At 49.8% G+C, this 22,680-nt stretch overlaps 1 protein-coding gene across 2 annotated transcripts in view; it reads right to left on the reverse strand.

The window, feature by feature from the left end:
- ABTB2 (ankyrin repeat and BTB domain containing 2) overlaps nucleotides 1-22,680 on the reverse strand; it is a 207,991-nt gene that overhangs the window by 37,275 nt on the left and 148,036 nt on the right. For both annotated transcript variants that reach the window (XM_034932392.4, XM_003830383.5), the window contains exons 2-3: nucleotides 17,349-17,495; nucleotides 10,153-10,366 (exon numbers count right to left, since the gene is read on the reverse strand). In XM_034932392.4, coding sequence (XP_034788283.1) covers nucleotides 10,153-10,366; nucleotides 17,349-17,495 — 361 coding nt within the window. The remainder of the gene's footprint in view (nucleotides 1-10,152; nucleotides 10,367-17,348; nucleotides 17,496-22,680) is intronic.

Below are 22,680 nucleotides of genomic sequence, written 5' to 3' on the forward strand. Positions count from 1 at the left end.
TCAGGTCTCTTCCAAGTTTAACCTTCAGCAGCCGCAGTCCATTGCACATAGGCATATGGCTAAACCAGCAGGCGTGGGGCCAGGGACGTCACCAACTTTAAAGAGTGACTGATAGTTGGCTTCGTCTTTGATCCCATAGCTAAATGGAATCCAGTTTGTAGAGTTCTTTGAAATCCTTGGGTAGGTTGTGATAAGGCTAAATTTCGTAGATGTCCCTGTCCAAAATGGGCCTCATTTAACAAGCCCTCTGTGCTGTGGTCTTCTTGTCTACCTTATCTTCTTTGCCTTTTTTTTTTTTTTTTGGTGAGATGGGGTGTTGCTCTGTTGCCCAGGCTGAGTGCAGTTGGTGAGATCATAGCTCACAGCAGTCTCGAACTCTTGGGCTCAAGAGATTCTCCCACTCAGCCTCCTGAGTAGCTAGGACTACAGGCATGCACCACCATGCCCAGCTAATTTTTATTTTTATAGAGATGGGGTCTCACTATTTTGCCCAGGCTTGTCTTGAACTCCTAAAGTGATCCTCCCACCTCGACCTCCCAAAGTGCTAGGATTACAGGTGTGAGCCTCTCATCTTTCTCACTCACCTGGCTCCCAGCTACTCTGAGGGCTGAGTTAAGATGGACTAAAGAGCAGGGACTGAGGGAAGGAGGGAGGGATGGATGAGAAGGAGAGAAGACATGCATGTTGAGAAGATATGATTTTTGCTGTTACAAATGTTTCTGGATTGCTTGTTCATTGAACACAACGTGGTCTTTTTGGCCTTCACGCAGGCTTATGGTAACAGTGATTATTCTGATAATAGCAGCTGCCATGCACAAACACCTTATTCTCTGCCACATCCTTAACATGTAGCTACCTTATTCGCCCCTCACAAAAAATTCTGGAAACATTTCAAGTCATTTTCTATTTCAAGCAAGGGAAACTGAGACTTGGCAAATCACGTAACTTGCCCAAAGTCACACAGCTAGGAAATGGCAGAGCCGGGACCCCACATCATGGCCTTTTTAACTCCAAAGAACCCAACCATTAGGTTCTACCACCTATTTCATTAACTTAACAAAATATTTAACTGCCTACTACACATGCCTGGGACTGTGCTGAGGACACAGCAGGAACAGGGCAGACCGAGGGCACTTACATTCCAGAGGGGTGGGGAGGGAACAGACATGAGCAAGGTGACTTCAGATAGAGGAAGGTGCTCTGAAGGAAACAAAAAGAGCGTACAGTGAGGGAGGTTTCTGGCAGTGGAAAGGAAGCTCCCTGTGTGCACCGTAGACTGTGAACAAGTCCCTTCAGAGGCTAGTGGATGTGCCAGCCTGGGGAATACACGGAAACAAGTACTTAATTCACCCAATAGCTATTCTTATTTCGTTTACTTCCATTTTGGGTAAACAGATGGAAATTTAATGCACAAAAAGGGGGAGAGGAAAGGAGAGAAAAGAGCTTAACATTGCAAATCTTCTTGAAATGGTATTTAAGGAACTCAGAAGTCAGTAGCATAAAGCCACCACTGCCATCATCTCTATTATTTGATAAGAAAACACTTTCGCAAGCTGAGCAAAAGATTAACGAGCCCACTTCTTCAGACTGAACACACAGCCTATCTGTGGGCATGTCCTCTTTATGTAAAGTGCTGTCTGAGGGAAACATTCTCCCTGCTGCATCTGGAATGGAACAAAGAGGTGCCTTGATGTGGTACCTCACTCGTATCAGGGCATTTCCCCACCTTAGGAAGCAGGCACAGTTCAGATCTCTACCTTATGCAGGAGGAAACGGAGACTCTGAGAGGTAAGGTGATTTGCTTGGATCATAGAGCCAGAAGAAAAGAGCTGGGATTTGATCCTCATCCCACAGCGGCTCAGAGGATGCACTTCTTTTTCCACTGGGAAACCACTGACCTACAGCTTGACCTTGAAGTATTTGCCTAGATAAACAACAATCAGCGATGACTTAAAAAACCAACTGCTGGTCTGAGTGCAGTGGTTTCTACAATTAATCGATCACAACCAGTTACAGATTTCCTTGTTCCTTCGCCACTCCCACTGTTTCACTTGACTAGCCAAAAGAAAAGAGAAAAGAAAAGAAATATATATATAATAAAAAATGCTGGGCACTGTGGCTCACGCCTGTAACACCAGCACTTTGGGAGGCTGACTGGGCAGATCCCTTGACTCCAGGAATTCAAGACCAGTCTGGGTGACACGGCGAAACCCCATTTCTACAAAAAATAAAAAAATTAGCCAGGCATGGCGGAGTGGGCCAACAGTCCCAGCTACTGAGGAGGTGGAGGTGGGAGGATTGCCTGAGCCCAGGAGGTCGACGTTGCAGTGAGCCGTGATCACGCCACTGCATCCCACCCTGGGTGACAGAGTGAGACCCTGTCTCAACAGCAACAACCACTCAACTAATTTTTATGTTTTTAAAGTGTAGATCCATTTCTGTTATAAAATTCGTGCTCTGAAACAACAAAAGTCCTTCTATGACTCTTGCTGCCCATGCCATTCACCTCTCCCAATCTTCTGTGGCTGTCCTTTAAGGCCCAGTTAAAAATACCAGGTCTGCTCCGACATGTCCCCCACCTACTCCAGCCTTCTCAGAATCCTCTTAAATGTGATGCTGCTGCTGCTGCTTCTTACTGTGTACCAGGCACTATGCTAAGTGCCTTACGTATATTAACTCACTTGATCCCCACAACACCCCTATGATGTTGACACTATTAATCCCCTATTAAGAAGAGACTGGGCTGGCCGCAGTGGCTCATGCCTGTAATCTCAGCACTTTGGGAGGCCTAGGAAGGTGGATCACTTGAGGACAGGAGTTCGAGACCAGCCTGGCCAACATGGCAAAACCCTGTCTCTACTAAAAATACAAAAATTAGCCAGGCATGGTGGCATGTGCCTATAATCCCAGCTACTCGGGAGGCTGAGGCAGGAGAATCACTTGAACCTGGAAGGTGGAGGCTGCAGTGAGTCAAGATCGTGCCACTGCACTCCAGCCTGGGTAACAGAGTGTGACTCCCTCCGGCCCCTGCCCCACCCCCGCCCCGCTGCCCAAAAAAAAAAAAAAAAAAAAAAAACAGACTGAGATGCAGAGGGTAAATGACATGCCTGAGGCCACCCAGCTCGTGAGTGGCAGGGCTGGGATTGGAATCCAGGCAGGCTTCAGAGCCTGAGGGCTGACCTCGTGCACCATCATGCACCTGAGCTTCCCCCTGCACTGTCTGGTGGGCTTTGCTCATTTGTTTACTTCCGTCTTGCTTTTGTCTCCCTCATTAGGCTGGAGACTCATAAGCTACTCTTTATCATTCTCCTACAGCCCTTCTCCATGGATCCGCAGGAGCCCAGGGAGAAACAGGAGTAAGTCAAGCACTTAACACAGTATCTGTCTGTGAATGTGTGCTCTATAACGCTCGCTATAACTAGCAGTGGTGGTAATGCTGGTAGTAGCAGTAATCTTAGTAATTGTATTATTATTAGTCATAGTGGTAGTGGTTAATTAGTAGTAATATCATCAGTAGTAGTATTAGTAACTGTATTAGTAGTAGTATTACTGACCCAGATATCACTTGAGAATCACATTTTAGGAAATGTCATGCTACCTCAATAAAGAGAGCCTGCTCTGAGTGTCAAACATGCCATCTAAATGTGTTTATGGCCATTATAATGAGGAGGAGACACCATTTAATGAGCACTTTTTATGTGCTTAGCATTGAGCTAAGTGCTTTACTGTATTATCTCATTTAACCGTAGAAGCCATACTACTATCTTGACCATTTTACTGATGAGGAAACTGAGGCCCAGGAAGATGAGTTGACATGGTCATACTCCTAGAAGGTAGCCGAGATAACACCTCTGGGATGACCCAAGAGGCTTATGGCACCCTCCTCCCCTTGGTCACCATCAGAAGCCCCAGGTGGCATGGTGGCATGCACCTATAGTACCAGCTACTTGGGAGGCTGAGGTGGGAGGATCACTTGCACCCAGGAGTTCAAGACTGCAGTGAACCATGATTGCGCCACTGCATTCCAGCCTGGGTGACAGAGTGAGCCAGTCTCTTAAAGAGAAAAAAAGCCCCAGGTGTGCGTTTCCAACAAAGTGGCTGGAACCCAGAGTACTGACACGTTCGCTGGCTCCAGCTCTTTGAAATTCTGTCTAGCCTGATACGGAACAGGGAAGCCAAGAGCTGGGCCGGACACACATTTATCGTCTACCGGGATCTCACCTGGACAAGAGCTTCAACCTCTGAGCAGGTCCTGCTAGCCCTAGCAAAAAGAGCTCTATGTGAGTTGGAGAACAAGATTAGTATAACATCAGCACCCTGGTCTCGTCTCTCCTGAACCTGTCTGGGGGTGCAGAACTACATATCAGACTTCTCCAGGGCAGACCTTTATAGGAGCATCAAGACAAGCAGCATGGGAGGGGCTTCCTGGACCCTCTGCTGCCCTTATTCTTAGAAGGGTTCAGGCCCCAAGAAGGGAAGTGTGGGAAGAAGGACAAATAAAACCCAGCCAATCACAAATAGATGCACCAATGGGGGCAGGACCTTCTCAGCCACAAGCTCAGCCCTGTGTGTCTTGGCCCACAAGGTCCGCCCACTTCTGTGCTCCATCCTGCACAACAGTGCCCGTGTTCCCTTGCTCTGCTCCTCCCCATCGCCGGTCTCTCCGGGGTGCCTTGCTTCCTCTAGCCACTTGGACTCTGTATATGCTGCTCCCCTGCCTGATACAAACCATCGTGTTGATAATCACAAGAACAGATACTCAGTGTGTCCTAGGCCCTGTTCTAAAAGTAGGTAGTGAGCAGGTGCAATGGCTCATGGCTATAATCCCAGCACTTTGGGAGGCCAAGGCAGGAGGGTCCCTTGAGCCCAGGATTTTGAGACCAACCTGGGCAACGTGGTAGGACCCCATTTCTACAAAATTTTTTTAAAAGTTAGCCAGGTGTGGTGGGGCACATCTGTGGTCCCAGCTACTGGGGAGACTGAGGTGGGAGGATTGCATGAGCCCAGGATGTCAAAGAGGCAGTGAGCTGAGATTGTGCCACTGCACTCCAGCCTGGGAGACAGAGCAAGACCCTGTTTCCAAGAAAACCCCCCAAAATATGTGAACTCATTGGGTCCGCATACCTTACAGATGATTAAGAGCCTTGAAGAGGTTAAATGACTGGTTGAAGGTTATAAAAAGCGGCAAGGTAGATCTCAAATGCACGCCTTTGAATAGCAGGGCCCTCCTCAGATGGGGCTATTCTGGCTGGCTACGAAGTCATGACACCAGAGGTTTCTAGGCCCGACCCCCAATCAGAACTCTGGGAAGGGTTCCACACTCCTCCTGCTTTCATGTCCTGGATACCAGCAGGCTCCAAGCCTTCTGAGTGTGCCTCCCTCCACAGAGGCAGAGACGTGCTGTGCAGGGCTGGGGAGAACAAGGCAAGAGGCCAGGATCTGAGGCTTAGCAAGCGGACCGCTCTGTGGACCAGTGGCCCTCTGCCATTCCCACTCTCTCTGCCTGGCCACTCCTCAAGGGTCTGGCTTCTTTGCTGCTGCTCACAGTAGATACAGTCTGGAAGGGTGCCTGGGGGACCCCAAGCCCTCCAGCAGCCCAGGTTCTGATGTGGAGAAATGGTCACCTCCTGTCGACCTCAGGCCCTCTGCACCTCTGACTGCATGTCTCCCTCTGTCTCCTCTACTTGATGATGCTGCCTTCCAGCAATTTGCTGGCAAGCTGGTGGCCCTCTTGCCTTCCTACGTGTCTGCGTAGTCTTTATCCTTACTGCCCCAGACCTCTCATTCCCCAGGAGGGTGATGGCTGAGGAGGTATATCCTCTGCCAAAGATTCTGTTCCAGCTAGCCCAACCCTCTGCCCCCAGGCACAACCAGCAAGGGCCACATCTAACCAGATGGTTGTCCATTCTCCTCCAGACCTCAGAGGAAGGAGGCTCCCGATCTCCCTGGGCAACCTGGATCCCTGACAAGAGGCTCTTTCACTTTCTGAGCTTGATCTCGGGTGATGACACACCCTGCAGGGCAGCAGCTGTGACTAATTCTGTGTTTTAGACCCTGCCTTGTGCCTGGCTGGTGCCTGGGATGCAAAGCTGCCAGTGAGAAAGGCACCCTGGAAGGGTGCAGGGAGGCTCCAGCTGCAGAGCTTTCCCAGGATAGTGAGGGGGTGGGGCTGGAATGGCCCCAGAGGAGGTGGCCCCAAAGGCCAGGGCCCACCCAGCATGCCTCAGAGCTGTAGGATCAGGTCTCAGCAGCCAGCTGGGAAAGCCACAGCCTGGCACAGGGAAAGGCAAGGGCCTTGAGGTGAGAGAGACCTCAGGTTTGAATCCTGGCCTCGCCACTTATCAGCCAGGTACCCTGCGGCCTCCTGTACTCACTTGTGAAACGGAGGTAATGATAGCACCAAACTTGCTGATGTTCTTTGGGCCTAGAAGTAGGTAGAAATGGGCTTTAAAAGAAGGGCGTATGTTATCTCACTTTGTCCTACCGGATAGAATTACTTAGCCCCATTTTACAGGTGAGGAGCCTAAGGCATGGAAGGGCCTTCTGAGCCCAGGCCTCTGCCCCAAAGCCTGTACTGTTTCTTGATGCACCAGGCTCACTGCAGCAGTAGATGAAAGGAGGTTAGAGGCTTCTCATTCCCTGCAAAGCTGCCCGCTCACCACTCTGAGTTCCTGCTGCTTCTGCCCCTCCCTCCTCCCATTGTCTCTTCTCCCAAACCAGAGCAGAGAGCTCTGGGGAGAAGGCCCCTTACGGAAAGATGTGAAGTCCCCACCAAACACTGCAGAAGCAGCAGGTGGCTTAGCAGGGAATGCCACAGTGAGCTCCACACAAAAGAGATGAACACACGTCCCTTCCCGTTGTCGCCATGGATGTGGTCACACATAGCCCCTAATTGAAGGAATCAGGGTACCTTTCTTTAAAGCAGAAATATGAGGACAGACTTGAGTGGTTCCATCAATGATGTCATGCTGCCAAACCCATATCACCAAACTGAGCTCCCTCTCCCATGTGTGCAAGGCAGTAGAGGAGGTCACTTAATCCCAAACAAACCCAGAGAGCCACCAATCCCCAAACAGACAGTCTCTACAGCCAGACAACCACGGTCACATTGAAATCAGGGGCTCCGTCCAATTCTGGCTGGGTGAACTCAGTCCGCCATGCTTCCAGGTGGGACAGAGGACGGGGCTTCAGGAGGATGAAGTGGAGCAAGAGACAGACGTTGCACATCCCCAAACTCACAAAAGCAAAGCTCTGCCACTCTGGAACCCTAGCAAACTCCAGCTACTATTTGCATCAGGAGAGGTTTTCCCCAGAGCTCTGGTGAGGGTATCAGGGTGCTGGGGCCTTGATGGGACATTGGCCCAGCCCAGCCTGCAGTAATGCTGTAAGCTCAGCGCTCCCAGGAAGAATCCCCACAGCCTCCAGGGCCTTCCCTGTCAGTGAGCCAGAGGGCAGCAGATCTGCTCAGCGACAGGAGCCAGGCCACCGGGGCGCCGTCGGGCTGTTGGCTCCCTCAGGTATTTTTAGGGTTGTCCTCCTTTCTGTGTCATAACTTAAAAATTTGTTTTTTTTTTTTTTTTCCTAATGGGGGTTCCAATTCCCCATGTGTCTGATATTCATTTGAAATGATTCATGGAAAAATATCTTTGCTACCAAATTATTTGTGCTACAGATAGTGCGGTTTTTAAATAAATGGCTACGTAAACACATGCACGTGTGTCTACTACCATGCAAGCTCAGCTGTTATAACCACATAGGGCTGTGCAACTCAGATCATGAAGAAACCCTGATGCTGTGTATTAGAGTACAGGGGGCTGGGAACCCTCCTGGGGGAAAGCCACAGGACATGACAAAGATGCCCGGGGGGTGCGGGAGAAAGTGCCAGCAGAGGAATGACTGCCCCTGGGCCTATAGCCATGACAGCCTGAGGGCCCAGCAGCCAGGGCAACAGGCCTGAAGAAGGCGCCTGTCCTCCCAGTCACCTTTGTGTGAGTGACCCGGCCTCAGCCCAGCACCTTACCAAATAGCAAGCAAGCCTCCTGCCTCTTCCTCCCAGATGTCTTCCCTGCTCTTTTTCCTTCCCAGCTGACTCCTTCAACCACAACACTTTTCCACAAAGCAGGAACAGCTGGGGCTTAGGGCCTGTGCTTTGGCCCCAGCTCCCGCCAAAGGTGTCTTTCAGGATGCCCAGGGCTCCACCTGCAGCCTTCTTGCTGTGTCAGGCCCAGGGTGGCCCTCCTCAGACTTGCATTTGCCCTCCAACTCCCAGAGAAGTAAAACAATGATGACATAAGGATACTAGTACTGATAACAGCAATGGTACCATTTACTGGGACCCTACTATACATGTACTGGGCCACTGCTGTTTTATATTCCTCTTAGTGACAGGAGGTACAGTGTAGTGGTTATGAGGGGCATGGTTATGTGGAGGTACAGTGTAGTGGTTATGAGCCTGTGTCATGGGGCCAGTTAGTCTCTCCATGCCTCCACTTACTCATCTGTAAATGGGGCTCTGAAGAACACCTCTTTCTTGGTAGTGTGTGAATTAACTGAGCATCTGCCTGCAAACTGCTCAGCACAGTGCCTAGCACATAGTAAACACTCAGTAAATCCACCTTAGTGCCTTTGTTTTCTGGGGCACTGAGGAAGCAGACCTGGCTGTGGAGCCAGTTGTGGATCACAGAGCTGATGAGACTCAATGCCCCCCAAAGACAGCGGGCAGCCAGGCAAGGGGACTGCAGAGCCCCCGGGACTTCCAATATTGAGGTCTCAGATCGTCTCCCTTCAGGTGGGGCACTGAGTCCCGTGGGCTCTGCCTTTCCTGGGCCTCACTGCGTGGTGAAATGTGTGCGAATGGGGCTTCCCAAACCGAGTGCAAGCCTTTCCCACTTCCTGGACCCTCAAACCCACAACTCTTGAGCCCATGGACAGACCTTACCTTAAGTGGCCAAGCAGTGGCCTCCATGTGAGGCTCATGCCAGCATATACAATGTTTGGTACGAGTTATAAAAAAACATATTATATTTTCCAGGTAGAAAATTTCAAAAGGCAGCCCTCAGAGAAAACCCATTAGAAAAGGTATCCTAAGACCGGGCGTGGTGGCTCACGCCTGTAATCCCAGCACTTTGGGAGGCCAAGGCACGTGGATCACGAGATCAGGAGATCGAGACCATCCTTGCTAACACAGTGCAACCCCGTCTCTACTAAAAATACAAAAAAATTAGCCAGGCATGGTGGCAGGCACCTGTAGTCCCAGCTACTCGGGAGGCTGAGGCAGGAGAATGGCGTGAACCTTGGAGGTGGAGCTTGCAGTGAGCCAAGATTGTGCCATTGCACTCCAGCCTGGGCAACAGAGCAAGACTCTGTCTCAAAAAAAAAAAAAAAAAAAAAGAAAAGGTATCCTGTCTTCAGGCTGACATGGCCCCACGTGCATCCCCTACTCATGCCCCTCACTGGGTTCTGTTGTGCAGTATACAACCTGCACATCTGTTCTTTGCAGCCTTGCTCCCAGCTAGGAAAGTGTTGGGACCCTCTAGTGAAAGTACCTGACTAGAAGCCCACAGGCTTGGGTCCAGGGGCTATTCAACCACTAACCTGCTGGAGATCAGAGAGCTGCCAGGGCCACGATGGTCTCCTCTGTTAAATGAATGGATGGGGCAAAACACACCCAAGACCCCTCATAACAATGACGGCAGCAATGATCATTTGATCACTTTTGAATGGGATAACCCCATGAAAAGAGGTGACAGCCACCACTGGCCAAGGGCCAGTTCCCACCTAGCCCCCATCCTACATGCTTTTACTCAGAGCACTAACCTTTCTAGGTGGGTGTGACTATCTCATTTTATAACAAGGCAGCTGAATTTCAGAGAGCCCAGTGAGCTCATGCCAGACTGGGCACAGAGGCAGAAGCACACGTTCTGAGTCTCAGTGGCCCCATGCTGCATCAGCTCAGAGGAAAAAAAAATCCCACTGCACACCAGTGCAGGCCTTCATCCATCGGAATTCCTGGGCCACCTCCTCACAGGCATAGCACAGCTCCAGGGCCCCTTCCTCGCCCTGTCGGTCAGTCGTCAGTCAGTGTCAGTCAGTTGGTCAATGCACGTTTGGGAGCACGTCCCACCAGGTGCTCAGCCCAAGGAAGATCCCTACCGTTCATTGTTCAAGGTCATTCTCGGGGGGTCCAGGTTGGGGTTCTCCATGGACTCCATCTGTGGACACCGCAGAAAGTAGTAGAGCGTGTGGAGGGCGTCGGGGGACCAAGTGATGGGCTGTGGCGGCTGGCGGGCCTGGCGGGCAGGGCTGGCACCCGGGCACAGGGGGTGACGCCCCTGCATGTGGTGCATGGCACGGGAGACCAAGTCACCTGGTGGGGGGCGGGGAGGGCAGAGGGGAGGAAGAGAAAAAAAGAAGACAAAGTCTGAGTTCACAGCCTGCATTCTTCCAAGGATGTTCCTGGCTGAAGCTCCCTTGCCTTAGTGCATAATTACTGTTTGCCCTGCAGCCAACAGGCGGAGGTGGAAACTGTCACCTAGATGCACAACAGCAATTTCGTTTCCCTTTCATTTCACTCTTGCTGAATTAAATACTTGGCAGGGCCTGTCTCCTCCAGAACTTAGGGTAATTTGGTTTCTTTTTCGACATCCCCACTCTCTCCACCACCCCCATGGGCCTCTCCCCAGATCTTTGACCAAGGGAATCTCTCTGGGTCTCTTTTCCCAGCCTCTACCAGCCAGGGCCAGGCTCTGTGGCAATTCTCCCCTGCACTGTCTTGTACAAAACCCAAAGTATTTCAGTGGAGAAGGTCCCTCTGTTTCAGCACCAATTACAACCACCAACACCACCATCATCACCTGTTGAGGACTCACTATGTACAAGTATGCAATTCCCCAGAAATATGATTTAATTTGATCCTTACAGTGCTAGGGGGTATTATTCCCATTTTACAGATGAAGAACTTGAGGCTTATGGCTGGGCACAGTGGCTCACGCTGTAATCCCAAGCACTTGGGGAGGCCGAGGCAGGTGGATCACTTTAGGTCAGGAGTTTGAGACCAGCCTGGCCAACATGGTGAAACCCTGTCTCTACTTAAAATACAAAAAATAGTCAGGGATAGTGGCAGGCGCCTGTAGTCCCAGCTACTCGGGACGCTGAGGCAGGAGAATCGCTTTAACCTGGGAGGCGGAGGTGGCAGTGAGCAGAGATCGTGCCACCACACTCCAGTCTGGGTGACTGGGTGACAGTGAGACTTCGTCTCAAAAAAAAAAAAAAAAAAAAAAAGAACTTGAGGCTTATCTGATAAACATTTCCTGACCCCATATATTCATTCTCCTGGCCACAGGGACACCTCAGAGCCCGCAGGTTGAGTTAACTAGCCATGGCTGCGTGTCTAGAAAATGGTAGTCTAGACTTGAATTCATGTCTGTTCGACTCCAAAGTCCATGGACTTCACTGTGAGCTGGGCTGCAGCCTGCCCTGCTGGGGTCTGTGGGATCCTTAGGTCCCCATATCCTGTGATGTGTTTCTACTTAAGTATTTTCAATATCTCACCAGCCCCAGACAGGAAACGGCTCATCATTGTGTGAGGCCACAATGCTGAGAAAGGATGGGCTGAAGGAGCCCTGGCACCTGCAGGCACCTCCGCTCTAAAAAAAGTGGCTCCTTCAGGGTCAGCTTCAGCCTCACCCCTGGCCATTCCTTAGAGAGAGCCCTTCAACAGGCGGGCACCACTAACCTTAAGGTGGAAGAAATGAACAGGTTTTAATTTGGCCGGTGAAGTGCCATGAAATGCATGGCAGAACCAGTTCATTCATTTACTCAGTTAACCTTCATGCTGCTTCTGGGAATCTGGTGTTCTGTTCCGTTGTGTCCCAGAGCCCTGCACAGGGTCTGTTACATACTAGGTTCTCAGCAGATATTTGGAGAATGAAGAATTCACCTTACACATTCATTTCTTTTTAAAATACAACTTCTGCTGAGGCTTGATTTGAGCTCATTAGCTGCTAAATTCTCCCATGGCAGCCACGGTGATGGTGTTTGGCTTCCAGGCAGGGACAAATGACACCCCTGGAGTTTGAGATCCCCACCAGGAAAGTCCTCCTTGTCCCTTTCCACCACCACCCCTGGTTCCTCACTCCTCCCTACTCCTGACTACTCATCCCTACCGTTGGAGTTCAGCTGCCTGGGTGCTCCTGACAAACCCTAGGGCCAAGAGGGCTGAGGGCAGTGAGTTACTGACACCTGGTTTCCATCCCTGTGACCCTGATTTCATTGGTCTGTGGCTGGACCTGGGCATCTCTAGTTTGTAGAAGTTCCCTCAGTGATTCTAATGTCCACTCAGGTTTGAAAATCACCAGGTGAACTGATAGATTGATTCAAGTCAGACACAGTTGGCCTCAAATCAGGGCCTGTTACTGTTAATTCCAGCCCATATTCCCTTAGGCCTGAGAACTCAGGGAGGCTCCCCCGGAGGTCAGCTTAAGCCCCACCCCTGGCGATTCCTTACAGAGAAAGAGAAATCCCTTACGTAGTTATCAGAGCCTCAGTTTTCTCATCTGTAAAATGGGAACAATAGTATCTACCCTACTGATTTTGAGGGCTCAAAGAAACAATAAATGTAAAGCACTTAACATCCTGCTTGGCACAGAGTAAGTACTTGGTAGGGCTGAACATAGCACTGTTATAATTAATGTCCTATTATTATTATTCCTCTATCCTACAGGCCGCCTCCTGTGGACTCTTCCTTCCAGGACTACTGCCTGCCGTCAAACTCTGGCCCACATTTCCCAGGACAGGAGGAGTCTGCACCCTGAAATGCCAGATTCCAACCCTGCCCTTGGGCTCCATGGGTGGTAGAAACTGGCATCACAACCACCAGCCAACCCGCCTCACAGCAGCCAGTTGTACAGCTAAGTTGGCTGCTAATAAGTTGAAACCTGGCTCCCGTTTCTCCAGGTCTAAATGTCATAACTTTTGGCAGAACCACAGGACCACAAGGAGGAGAAATCAAAGAGTCTGTGATAGCATCAAAGAGAAACCTTGTTGAAATAACATTTCAAAGGCTCAACAAGGTAGAAGTCATTATCTTTAATTATTGTTATTGTTGTTTTATTGTTATTGGTGGAGAACCCTTTGGCAGCGCACTTCCTGCTTCATGTAGACAAGAAAATCAAGAAAGAAATGGAATCTCCCATCCAAACAGAAGCAGATAACCCAAAAGTTCAGAAAAACCATGAAGGCAGCTGGAGATGGAGGTCCCCGGCTTCTTCGATCCAAGCCCTGCTATGGTCAGTTTCTCTCAGACCAGAAAGACAAATGGCTGCAGAGAACTCTGACCGTGACGTCTAAAAACTTACACTGCGTGGCAACCCACTTATGGGCAAAGAAAGCGGCTTGCTTGGAACCTTCTCCTAGGGTGATTTTTGCTCCCTGCCACTTTGTATTTTCAAGGCTTCATGACAGACATGAAAAGACAGACAAAATTTCCTTTAACTTTTTCAACCACCCTGTGAAGGAGGTCTTTCTACTCTACAGACAAGGAAGCAAGCTTGCAAGAGTTAAATGACCCGTCCCAGTTCTGCAACTAGTAAGTCAATCAGCCAGGACTTGAACTGGGGTCCCTGCTTCCCAAACGCATGCTCTTGACCATCACATGGCTGCTACTAAAAGTGTGGTCTGTGAACCGGGACAGGTCCACAAACTTACTGGTTTGCAGTAAGTTAATTTCAGAAGTGAAGAGTGAATTTTTAAAAACTTACATAGCAATTGACAGTAATTTTATATCTAGCTAATAATAATTTTAAAAATCGGGCTTGCATTTCACATGTCTTATTTCCTTTTTCTAGATATTTATTTTGATTTTTCATTATAAAGGTTTCATTCTGCAGCAGACTGAGGGGAATAAAATCTCTGGACCTTCACCAGGGATAGTTTGAGAAGGCCTGATGCAGGCTAGGCTGGGCTCTCAGTTTAAGCATAGCAGGGACTCAGAGCTTCTTCTGAAACTTCAATTGATCCTACACTCAATGAAACCTTAGTCTGAAGCCCAGAAACACCCCCAGGCAAGGAAAAACAAGTCCTCCCCCCTTGTTAACCATGAAAGACTTGATTAGAGGTGCTAGGTTTCACTCTGGTCCTTCCACCTCTCATTATGAGCCATCAACTAAAAACAGCAGGAGAGAGTCTGGAATTCAACACCGTCTTCAAAATAAGGCCTAGAACATCTGGCTCCCTTCAAAAAGAAGTGTTTTGTTTTATTTTGTATTCTCTCCCTTAAAAATTTTTGTGGGTAGAGAGGGACAAAGAAAAAGCACAAGTCCCAAAACTCCGTGTGAAGCTGGATCTCATACAAGAGTGAAACTTCTCACCCTATCTGGCAGGCTGATGTTGGCGAGGCTCAGGGAGTTAATGCATGTAAACTCAGGGTACACTCTGAGGTCCAAGGGGTTCAGTGCCAAGTATCACTAGCCTCATTAAGTTCTTTAGTCTCAGGGAGAAAAACTGCAATATCTGCCTCCACCTCTGTCTCCTCCCTCCTCCACAGCAGGTTAGCAAAAGCCCTGGTTTCAGAAGGAGGAACAGGGCAACTTGGCACATGACACAGCCTGTTCTCTGGTCTGTGAAAAGATGCTGTAAGGAGGCTTCTTCCTTTGGCCCTGAGGAGTGGCTGGGCCAGGATGTGGACAAATCCTAGGCGAGTTTTAGGAGAAAAGATTTGGTGGGATAGACCTCATTCCTCCTAACGTCTGAACATGCATACTCACAAGCATGCATGTGTGCAGACACACACACACACACATGTGTGCACGCTGCACCTCAGGTACTGTTCTCTGTACCAGGTACTGTTCTAAGCAATGAGGATACAGCGGTGGACAAAGGAGATAAAGTTTCCAATCTCAGGAAGCTGACTCTTCTAGTCAGAGGAGAGAGATGATAAACTATTCGTAAGTAAATATATAATACATGTCAAGTGGTGATCAGTGCTTTAATAAAATCAAAGCCACAAGAGGGAAGACAGTGGAATGAGAGTGTGGTACTCATGGAAGGCCTGAATGAGAAGGTGCCATTTGGGCAGAGGCTTGAAAATGTGAAGGATCAATGTACTTGAGGATCAAGGGGAAAGTGTTGCAGGCAGAGGGAAAGCCAGTGTGAAGGCTCTGGAGTGGGAGGGTCCTTAGCCAGGAGGCCAGGCAGCTGGAGTGCAGTCCACAGAGAAGGGGATGAAGTGATGAAGTCAGATCATATATGGATCCTGGGCCAGAGTGAGGATTTTGGATTTTACTGAGTGAGCTGGGAAGCCATTGTCGGGGGATAGAGGGGATAGATATGGAGCAGATGAGCGACACAACCCAATTTAAGCTTTAAATGGGCAGCTTGGGGCTAGGTGCAGTGGCTCATGCCTATAATCCTAGTACTTTGGGAGGCCAAAGCGGGGAATCACTTGAGGTGAGGAGTTCGAGACCAGCCTGGCCAACATGGTGAAACCCCGTTTCTACTAAAAATACAAAAATTAGCTGGGTGTGGTGGTGCACACCTATAATCCCAGCTACTAGGGAGGTAGAGGCAGGAGAATCTCTTGAATCTGGAGGTGGAGGTTGCAGTGAGCCAAGTTTGTACCACCACACTCCAGCCTGGGTGACAGAGTGAGACTCCATCTCAAAAACAAAACAAATGATCAGCTTGGGCTCGGTTGGTAGCAGTGGAGTTGGTGAAACGGGCAGACTAAAACTCAGGATTGTTGTAAGTGGTAGAGCCAACAGGTCTTCACCCCTTGGCTAACGGTAATGGCAGAATGATGTCAAGCCCTTCCCTAGGGGAGGCCTCTAAATGCTCCTCCCTTAGGCTGGGCTGGGGTTGTAATGGGCATGGGGCCACCATGAGAAGAGGCAAAGGATCAGCCCCGATCTTGATCTCAGCTGCCCCAAGGAGCTGGTGACTGGGCTGCTAGTCTTATCCAGGGGGCCAACAGCCCTAGACATGTCCAGAGTCAAGCCCCCAGCTCTGATCCGTGTGACTTGGAGAAAATCACTTTTCTTCTCTAAGCCTCAGTTCTCTCATCAGGACATACCTTGCTGAGTTGTTCTGAGGAACAAATGAGATAAAAAGTGAATATAGTGCTTCACAATGGTGTCTTGCACACAGAAGGCGCTCACTTAATGTTCAAGTGTAAAGTAAAACCAAGGTGCTCTCCAGTGGACTAGGGGCTGTGTCCCTTACTGTCTGCCGGGCACGAGAACTCACCAAAGCATGACTGTGCGAGGGTCCAAGACAGCCCATTGTCCAGGAGACACTTCTCAGGGATGGAGATGAAACCAGAACCCACTTCCTGTGGGGCCCCTCAGGGGACAGGGGACCCAGGCAACAACATCCTGGCCCTGCCTACTGTAATGTCACCAGGAGACAGGGAGTCAGAAATCCTGCTTTCTCTCCCAGCCCTATTGCAGCTCTGCTCTGTGACCTTGAACCAGGCACCTTCATTTCCTGTCTGTGGAGGGGGCAGAAGAATGCAGGGAAGGAGGAAGCCATGTCCTGAAGAAACAGAGGCTTGCCGTTTATTGTTCAGGGGTCAGAAGACTTGAGGGAATCACAAATGGAGAAGGCCGGAGCAGAGGGAAACGCCAGGTGTGCCCATGCTGTGTGCTATGACCCCTGCTGTGTCACTGCCCTCCACTGGGTGATCTCAACAGAGCGAGGGGGAATGAAGGCAGCAGAGGATGTAGTCAGATTTCTCAAATCAAATGGGTAATGAGAGGGGGAGCTCAGGAGCTGGCATGGGATTTCATCTCTCCTAACACCCTGGAAGCAGCTGCCAACGGTAAAGAGCCACATCAAGTTCCAAGTGTGTGCCACAGAACCCTGAGTCCTGGGAGATGCCACCCGGCCACACCTGCCTTCAGCCAGAGGGGCTCTATTGTTATCTTCCTTTTACTATATTGAGGTTTGGGGTGTGCTTTCTTTCGAGAAAGAGCACCAGTTGTGAATTCAGAGCCTGTGGGGCCAGGCAGGTGAAATTAATGAAACAGGCTCCCCCGGATGAAACCCAGGTCTGTGGCAAAGTGGGGAACACACGCCACCCACTTTGCTGCTACTTAGCTCCCGTGGGTCACTGCTGTGCAGGAATGGGGTACCATGTTGCTAGATCATTTGTTTTTTCAAGAGAAACCAGAAATCCAGATTTGTGTATTTGCAACCTCTGGTCTGGAAAGATCTAGCTTTCAGGGAAGGCAAGGCACTTGGAGGAGGAGGAGGCCAGAGCACTTGGAGGAGGAGGCGAGCTCTCCCTGCCTTCCCCCAGCCCTGGGGCCTCGCCGTTGCTCTACCATCCAGCTAGACACTGAGGCCACACTTACTCAGCTCCGAGATGCTGCCCACGCAGGTGGCCAGGAGGGACTGCTCCAGGGTCCGGAGCTCCAGCTGGGCATAGGCATCGGCTCGCTCGTCATGGCCCAGGGACCCGCCGTTGTAGGGGCTGAAGTATGCGGGGAGGGAGAGGACACCTATGGGGAAAGAAGGCAGACAGGTCACACTTAGGAAGGAGGGGAAGTTCAGTGGGCCCCAGCCTGCTGCAGGCAGGGCTCAGCCCTGCTCCCCTGCTCTTGACAGAGAGAGGTTCAGGAGGTAAAATCTCTCTGAGCCTTGAGGACTTGAGAACTTTGACTGTGGACGGTGCTATAGGGGCCAGAATGAGAAGTAGCTCACTCGTAGCTGTGGTTTTAAGCACATGGAGACCATCCTTTCTTGGAGGTACTCAAGAAACTGGCCTTCTTGGGCTCCTGGATCATAGAAGCATTCATTCACTCACTCGCTGAATATTTACAGAGTGCCTGACTCAGCCCAGGCTCCTGGATCATACAAGCATTCATTCACTCACTCATTGAATATTTACAGAGTGCCTGACTCAGCCCAGGTATCGTGCTATACTTAGGGTTCTGGGGTGACAAAGAGACCTGACTTTGTTTTCATGCAGCTCAGGGATGGCTGAGTCAGATGTAAATGCCCATCCTGACTTCCTGAAGGGCAGTGCCGCCCTGAGTCCTCTCCTTTCCCCATGCTGGGAGCAACCATTCAAAAGGGATGCTGCCTTCTCCACTTCAAGAAGGGGACGTGTCCTAGCCACGGGCCAAGTCCAATTAATGTTTTTCATTAACACTTCAACAGCAGTGGAGCAGAACTGTTAGAATCAATCCCAGAGGGTGACAGCCTGTAAATTTCTCCAACTTACTATGTGGCTTCTTAGAAAGCACCAGAAAAGTGAAATCAGACTGGTTTAAAATTACATGTTGGCTCTTAAGAGCATGTGGCCACAGAGATTCTAGTTGCAGTCAGAATCTAGATACGGATTCCCAACTTTTGGTAACCACTGTTTCTTTGATGGACAGATTTTCTTTTTCCAACACTCACCCACAAACGTTTTTTTTTTCTTTTTTAAAGAAAAATACCCACAGGAATTTAATCACTTTGGAGAAAATCTCTGAAAATTCCTAGCGATAACTGGAGAGCACTGGGATGTGGCCAAGTCTGGGTTAGAAGTCCCTAAACACGCGTGACGTAACAAGGACAACAGCAGCAACAGGTACAGCAGACAGGGCTTTGGAGCAGAATGTTGGGGTTCATAATTCTGGCTGTCACTTAACCAGTGGTGTGATCTTGGTCAGGTTACTTAGACTCTACATCAGTTCATCATCTGTTAACTAGAGATAACTAGAGTACCTAGCTCACAGGGCTGCCGTGAGGATTAACTGAGTAACTGGGGGTCAATGCTTGGACCAATGCCTGGCTCAGAGTACATGATCTACCAAGTGCTGTTGCTATTATTTTTACTTTGTGCTGGGAACACAGGCTTCATTTACATTATCTCATTTATTCTTCCAACAACCCTATAAGGGCCAGGCACAGTGGATCACACATGTAATCCCAGCACTTTGGGAGGCTGAGGTGGGTAAATCACTTGAGGTCAGGGGTTTGAGACCAGCCTGGCCAACACGGAGAAACCCCATCTCTATTAAAAATACAAAAATTAGCCAGGTGTGGTGGCTCATTTTTTCATTTTAATACAAAATTAACCTGTAATCCCAGCTACTCGGGAGGCTGAGGCAGGAGCATCGCTTGAACCCGGGAGGCAGAGTTTGCAGTGAGCCGAGATCACGCCACTGTACTCCAGCCTGGCAACAGAGACTGTGTCTCAAAAAACAAAACAAAACAAAACAAAAAAACCCTGTGTGATGGGTACTACTGACTTCCATTTGAGATACTGGGCTACTGCCATTCAGAGACTTTGAGTAACTTGCTCAGGTAAGTGGAAGAGCTAGGATTCAAATCTGGGATGGACTGGCTCCACAATGCATATACTTAACTCCTCTGTGAGCTCAGAGTCCAGTGAACACATCACCAAAGCTCACTCATGGCTGTCCTTATGTGTGGCTGGTGCATATGACAATATGGCTGTATTATTACTGCCCATTTCACTCATGGACACCCTGTGCTGAACCCCATGTGTTTTTCTTTCTTGAGCAAATGCACACAGAGGTCTTCCTCCAGCCCAGGGCCTCAGTGTGTTCTCTGACCGTTCTGCAGGTTCAGCTGATGGTCAGTCCTGCCCTCCTAGCTTGACCTTCCCCTGACCCAGGCCTCCCCCGTCTCCTCCTGGCTGATGTGGTGAAGGCCCCCTCTCCATCTCCCTTTGCCTCTCCTGGATGGCAGCGACCCCTCTCATCACATCCAGTGCTGACTTAGCAAAGCACGGCTTCAAAGCACTTCCTTCAAGCTTTGTTTCTGTTGGAGGAGGAGGAAGAGTTCATGATTGGGCTCTCCCCCACAACCCCCTGCCAGGGCCCCAGTCCCTAAAGCAGAAACTCTCCCTGACAGCTGAGTAACCAAACACATTGGGAAGAGCTAGCCGTAAGCTTTAAAACAAGTAAAACAAAAGGGAAAACCACCCCAACTACAGGCTGAAACCCACAACAGGCCAAACAGCTGGGAGAGCCCAGTGCAGGCCTGACTCCTCCTCCTTTCTCCATTATTAATCTACAGAAACAACACTGGAGACATGTGGATCAAATTTACAGAGCTTAGGGTAAGGGAATAGGAAATTCAGCTGATTTGTCAAAGGATTCCCAGAGAGAAATATTATGTCAATGGAGCTAGTAACAGGAGCTGTCAGCTCCATTAATAATAGTTCCCATTTTCTCAGTCATCACCCACCCAAAGAGGCCTTCACTTAATACCGTGGCAAAAGTAATTAGGAACCTATTATTAGTAATAGTAATTGATAGCATCACAACTTTTGCCTAGTACCTTTTGCTTTTAAATGACTTTTTACATCTAGTAATTTGTTCTTCCAGCAAGGGAGACAGGACAGTCATGATCAGTAACAACCACAGCTGACTTTTATTGAAGGCTTACTATGTGCCAGGCACTTACATGCGTTATCTAACACCCCAGAACTGCAGGAGGTACTATTCCCACCCATCTTACAGCTGAGAAAACTGAGGCCTGAAAAGTTTAGTGGCTTGCCTAGGGTCACTGAGGGTCAGAAACGGAACGGGGACTGGAGTTTCAATTTCTTCTCAAGCTGCTGAAATAAATGACATTCTAACTTTGCCCACCTTGTCCTTTCTCGAGCTAGGCAGCGCCTAGGATATTGGAGAGGAAAGAGGTTTTGTCTGGGCCTGAGGTTTAAGAGGAGGAAATTCAAAGTAAGACCCAGAAGTAGGACTTTCCCTTTCATGGGTCTCCAGGCACCTCCTGCCAAGGGTTCCTGGAGGCCTCCCATGAAACTCTACAGACAAAAAGCTGTCTCTCTGACTCCCTCTGATCTTTGCAGAACACAGTTCCACAGCTTGTCTTCCAAGTCTGCTCTGTAAGAAAGTCTTCTCTACATCAATTCTAAATTCTCTCTCCCACATCAGCTCATTCCTCAGCAGTTCTCACCAGAGATGGAAAATATTTTCTTTACATTCTCTTAACACCTCGATGTGTTCCTTTCCCCACACAAATTCCCAGCTCTAGCATAACGGGCCCAAGGCAAGATCATTCTAGTGAAAAGGAGTTTAAAAAAGAAAAAAAGGAAAGGACATATCTATTTTTTTCTCTTTAGTAAAATCCTTAGAAAAAAATTCTTCCTTTCTGTCATGATGGAGAAGAAAGCATGCGGGAACATTTCCCTTTATTCCTTTATTAGAGGGAAGAGGGACAACCGCTTTGGGACCGTGTAAAAGCCACAGAGGGAACTGCATGCACCACCCTGTACCCATGACTGTGAGTGAATCTCGGAGTGTGGAGCAGTGAGCATGATCGAGTGATCCTTTGCCTCCCTCTTCTAAAACAGCAGCATTTCTGCTCAGTGTTGTACTTGAATGTGCTGCGGACTGTGCTGAAGCCTCAACATTTCTCAATCTCTACACAGAACCCTAATCTTCCATTGCTCAACTTTTCTCTTTCTGCTTGCCCAACCCTTGAATCTCAGACTCATTACCTTGTTCCTCAAAGCCTCCACCTCCTCTTCCACCAGCCCCTCTGTGAGTACAGCACCGTGGCCACCCGGTTGCCCAAGGAGAGACCTGTGAGTCACCCTTATCAGTTCTCTCCCTTCTCATCCACCTCCCATCAACCACCAAGCCTTGCTGCTTTTACCACCAACATATCTCAAAAATCCTTCACTGCCACCACCCCAGTCAGGCTGCCATCTTCCCCTGCCCCCCTGGACCTGCGGCAGCCTCCTCACCCATCCCCTGCCTCCAGGCTTATCCCCCTCCCCTTACTCTGGTCACCTTGCTCCGGCTTTGTACTCTTCAATGACTCTCTGTCAGCCTCACAAAGAAGTCCAAACTCCTTTGCACATCTAGCTATCCTTTAAGAATAGTTAGCATCCTGGCTGGCCGTGGTGGCTCAGGCCTGTAATTCCAGCACTTTGGGAGGCAGAGACGGGTGAATCACTTGAGGCCAGGAGTTTGAGACCCGCCTGGCCACCGTGGTGAAACACTATCTCTACTAAAAATACAAAAATTAGCCGGGCGTGGTGGTGCACACCTGTAATCCCAGCTACTCAGGAGGCTGAGGTGAGGGAGAATTACTTGAACCTGGTGGAGGTTGCAGTGATGAGAACGTGCCACTGCACTCCAGCCTGGGCAACAGAGTGAGCCTCTGTCTCCAAAAAAAAACTTTTTTTTTTCCCCAAAAAAGAGAATAGATAACGTCCTTCTCTGCTTTTTGAAATTTAGGGAGGAGAGTAATTCTGCCAGTAAACTGGAAAATTTCCCAGCACCTCCCAGGATATCAGCAGAGTTAGGAACCCTGTGCACACCTGATCCTCGCTTCTCTAAGCTACTTTTCACTCTGCTCTGCTCTAGCCCAGAGGGGTGATGGTAGGGGTGGAGGGTAGGCGTGGGGGTGAGGATGGGGGTGAGGGGGAGGGGTAGGGGTGGGGGTGAGGGGTAGGGGTGGGGGTGGGGGAAAGGGTTGGGGGTGAGGGTGAGGGGTAGGGGTGAGGGGTAGGGGTGGGGGTGAGGGGTAGGGGTGGAGGTGAGAGGTTGGGGGGTCAGGGGTGGGGGTGGAGGGTGGGGGTGAGGGGTGGGGGTGGGGGTAGGGGTGGGGGTAGGGTGGGGGTGGAGGGTAGGGGTGGGGGTAGGGGTGGGGGTGGAGAGTAGAGGTGGGGGTGAGGATGGGGTGAGGGGTCGGGGTGGG

The sequence above is a fragment of the Pan paniscus genome, chromosome 9 (assembly GCF_029289425.2).
Source record: "Pan paniscus chromosome 9, NHGRI_mPanPan1-v2.0_pri, whole genome shotgun sequence".
In the NCBI taxonomy this organism is placed as follows: domain Eukaryota; kingdom Metazoa; phylum Chordata; class Mammalia; order Primates; family Hominidae; genus Pan; species Pan paniscus.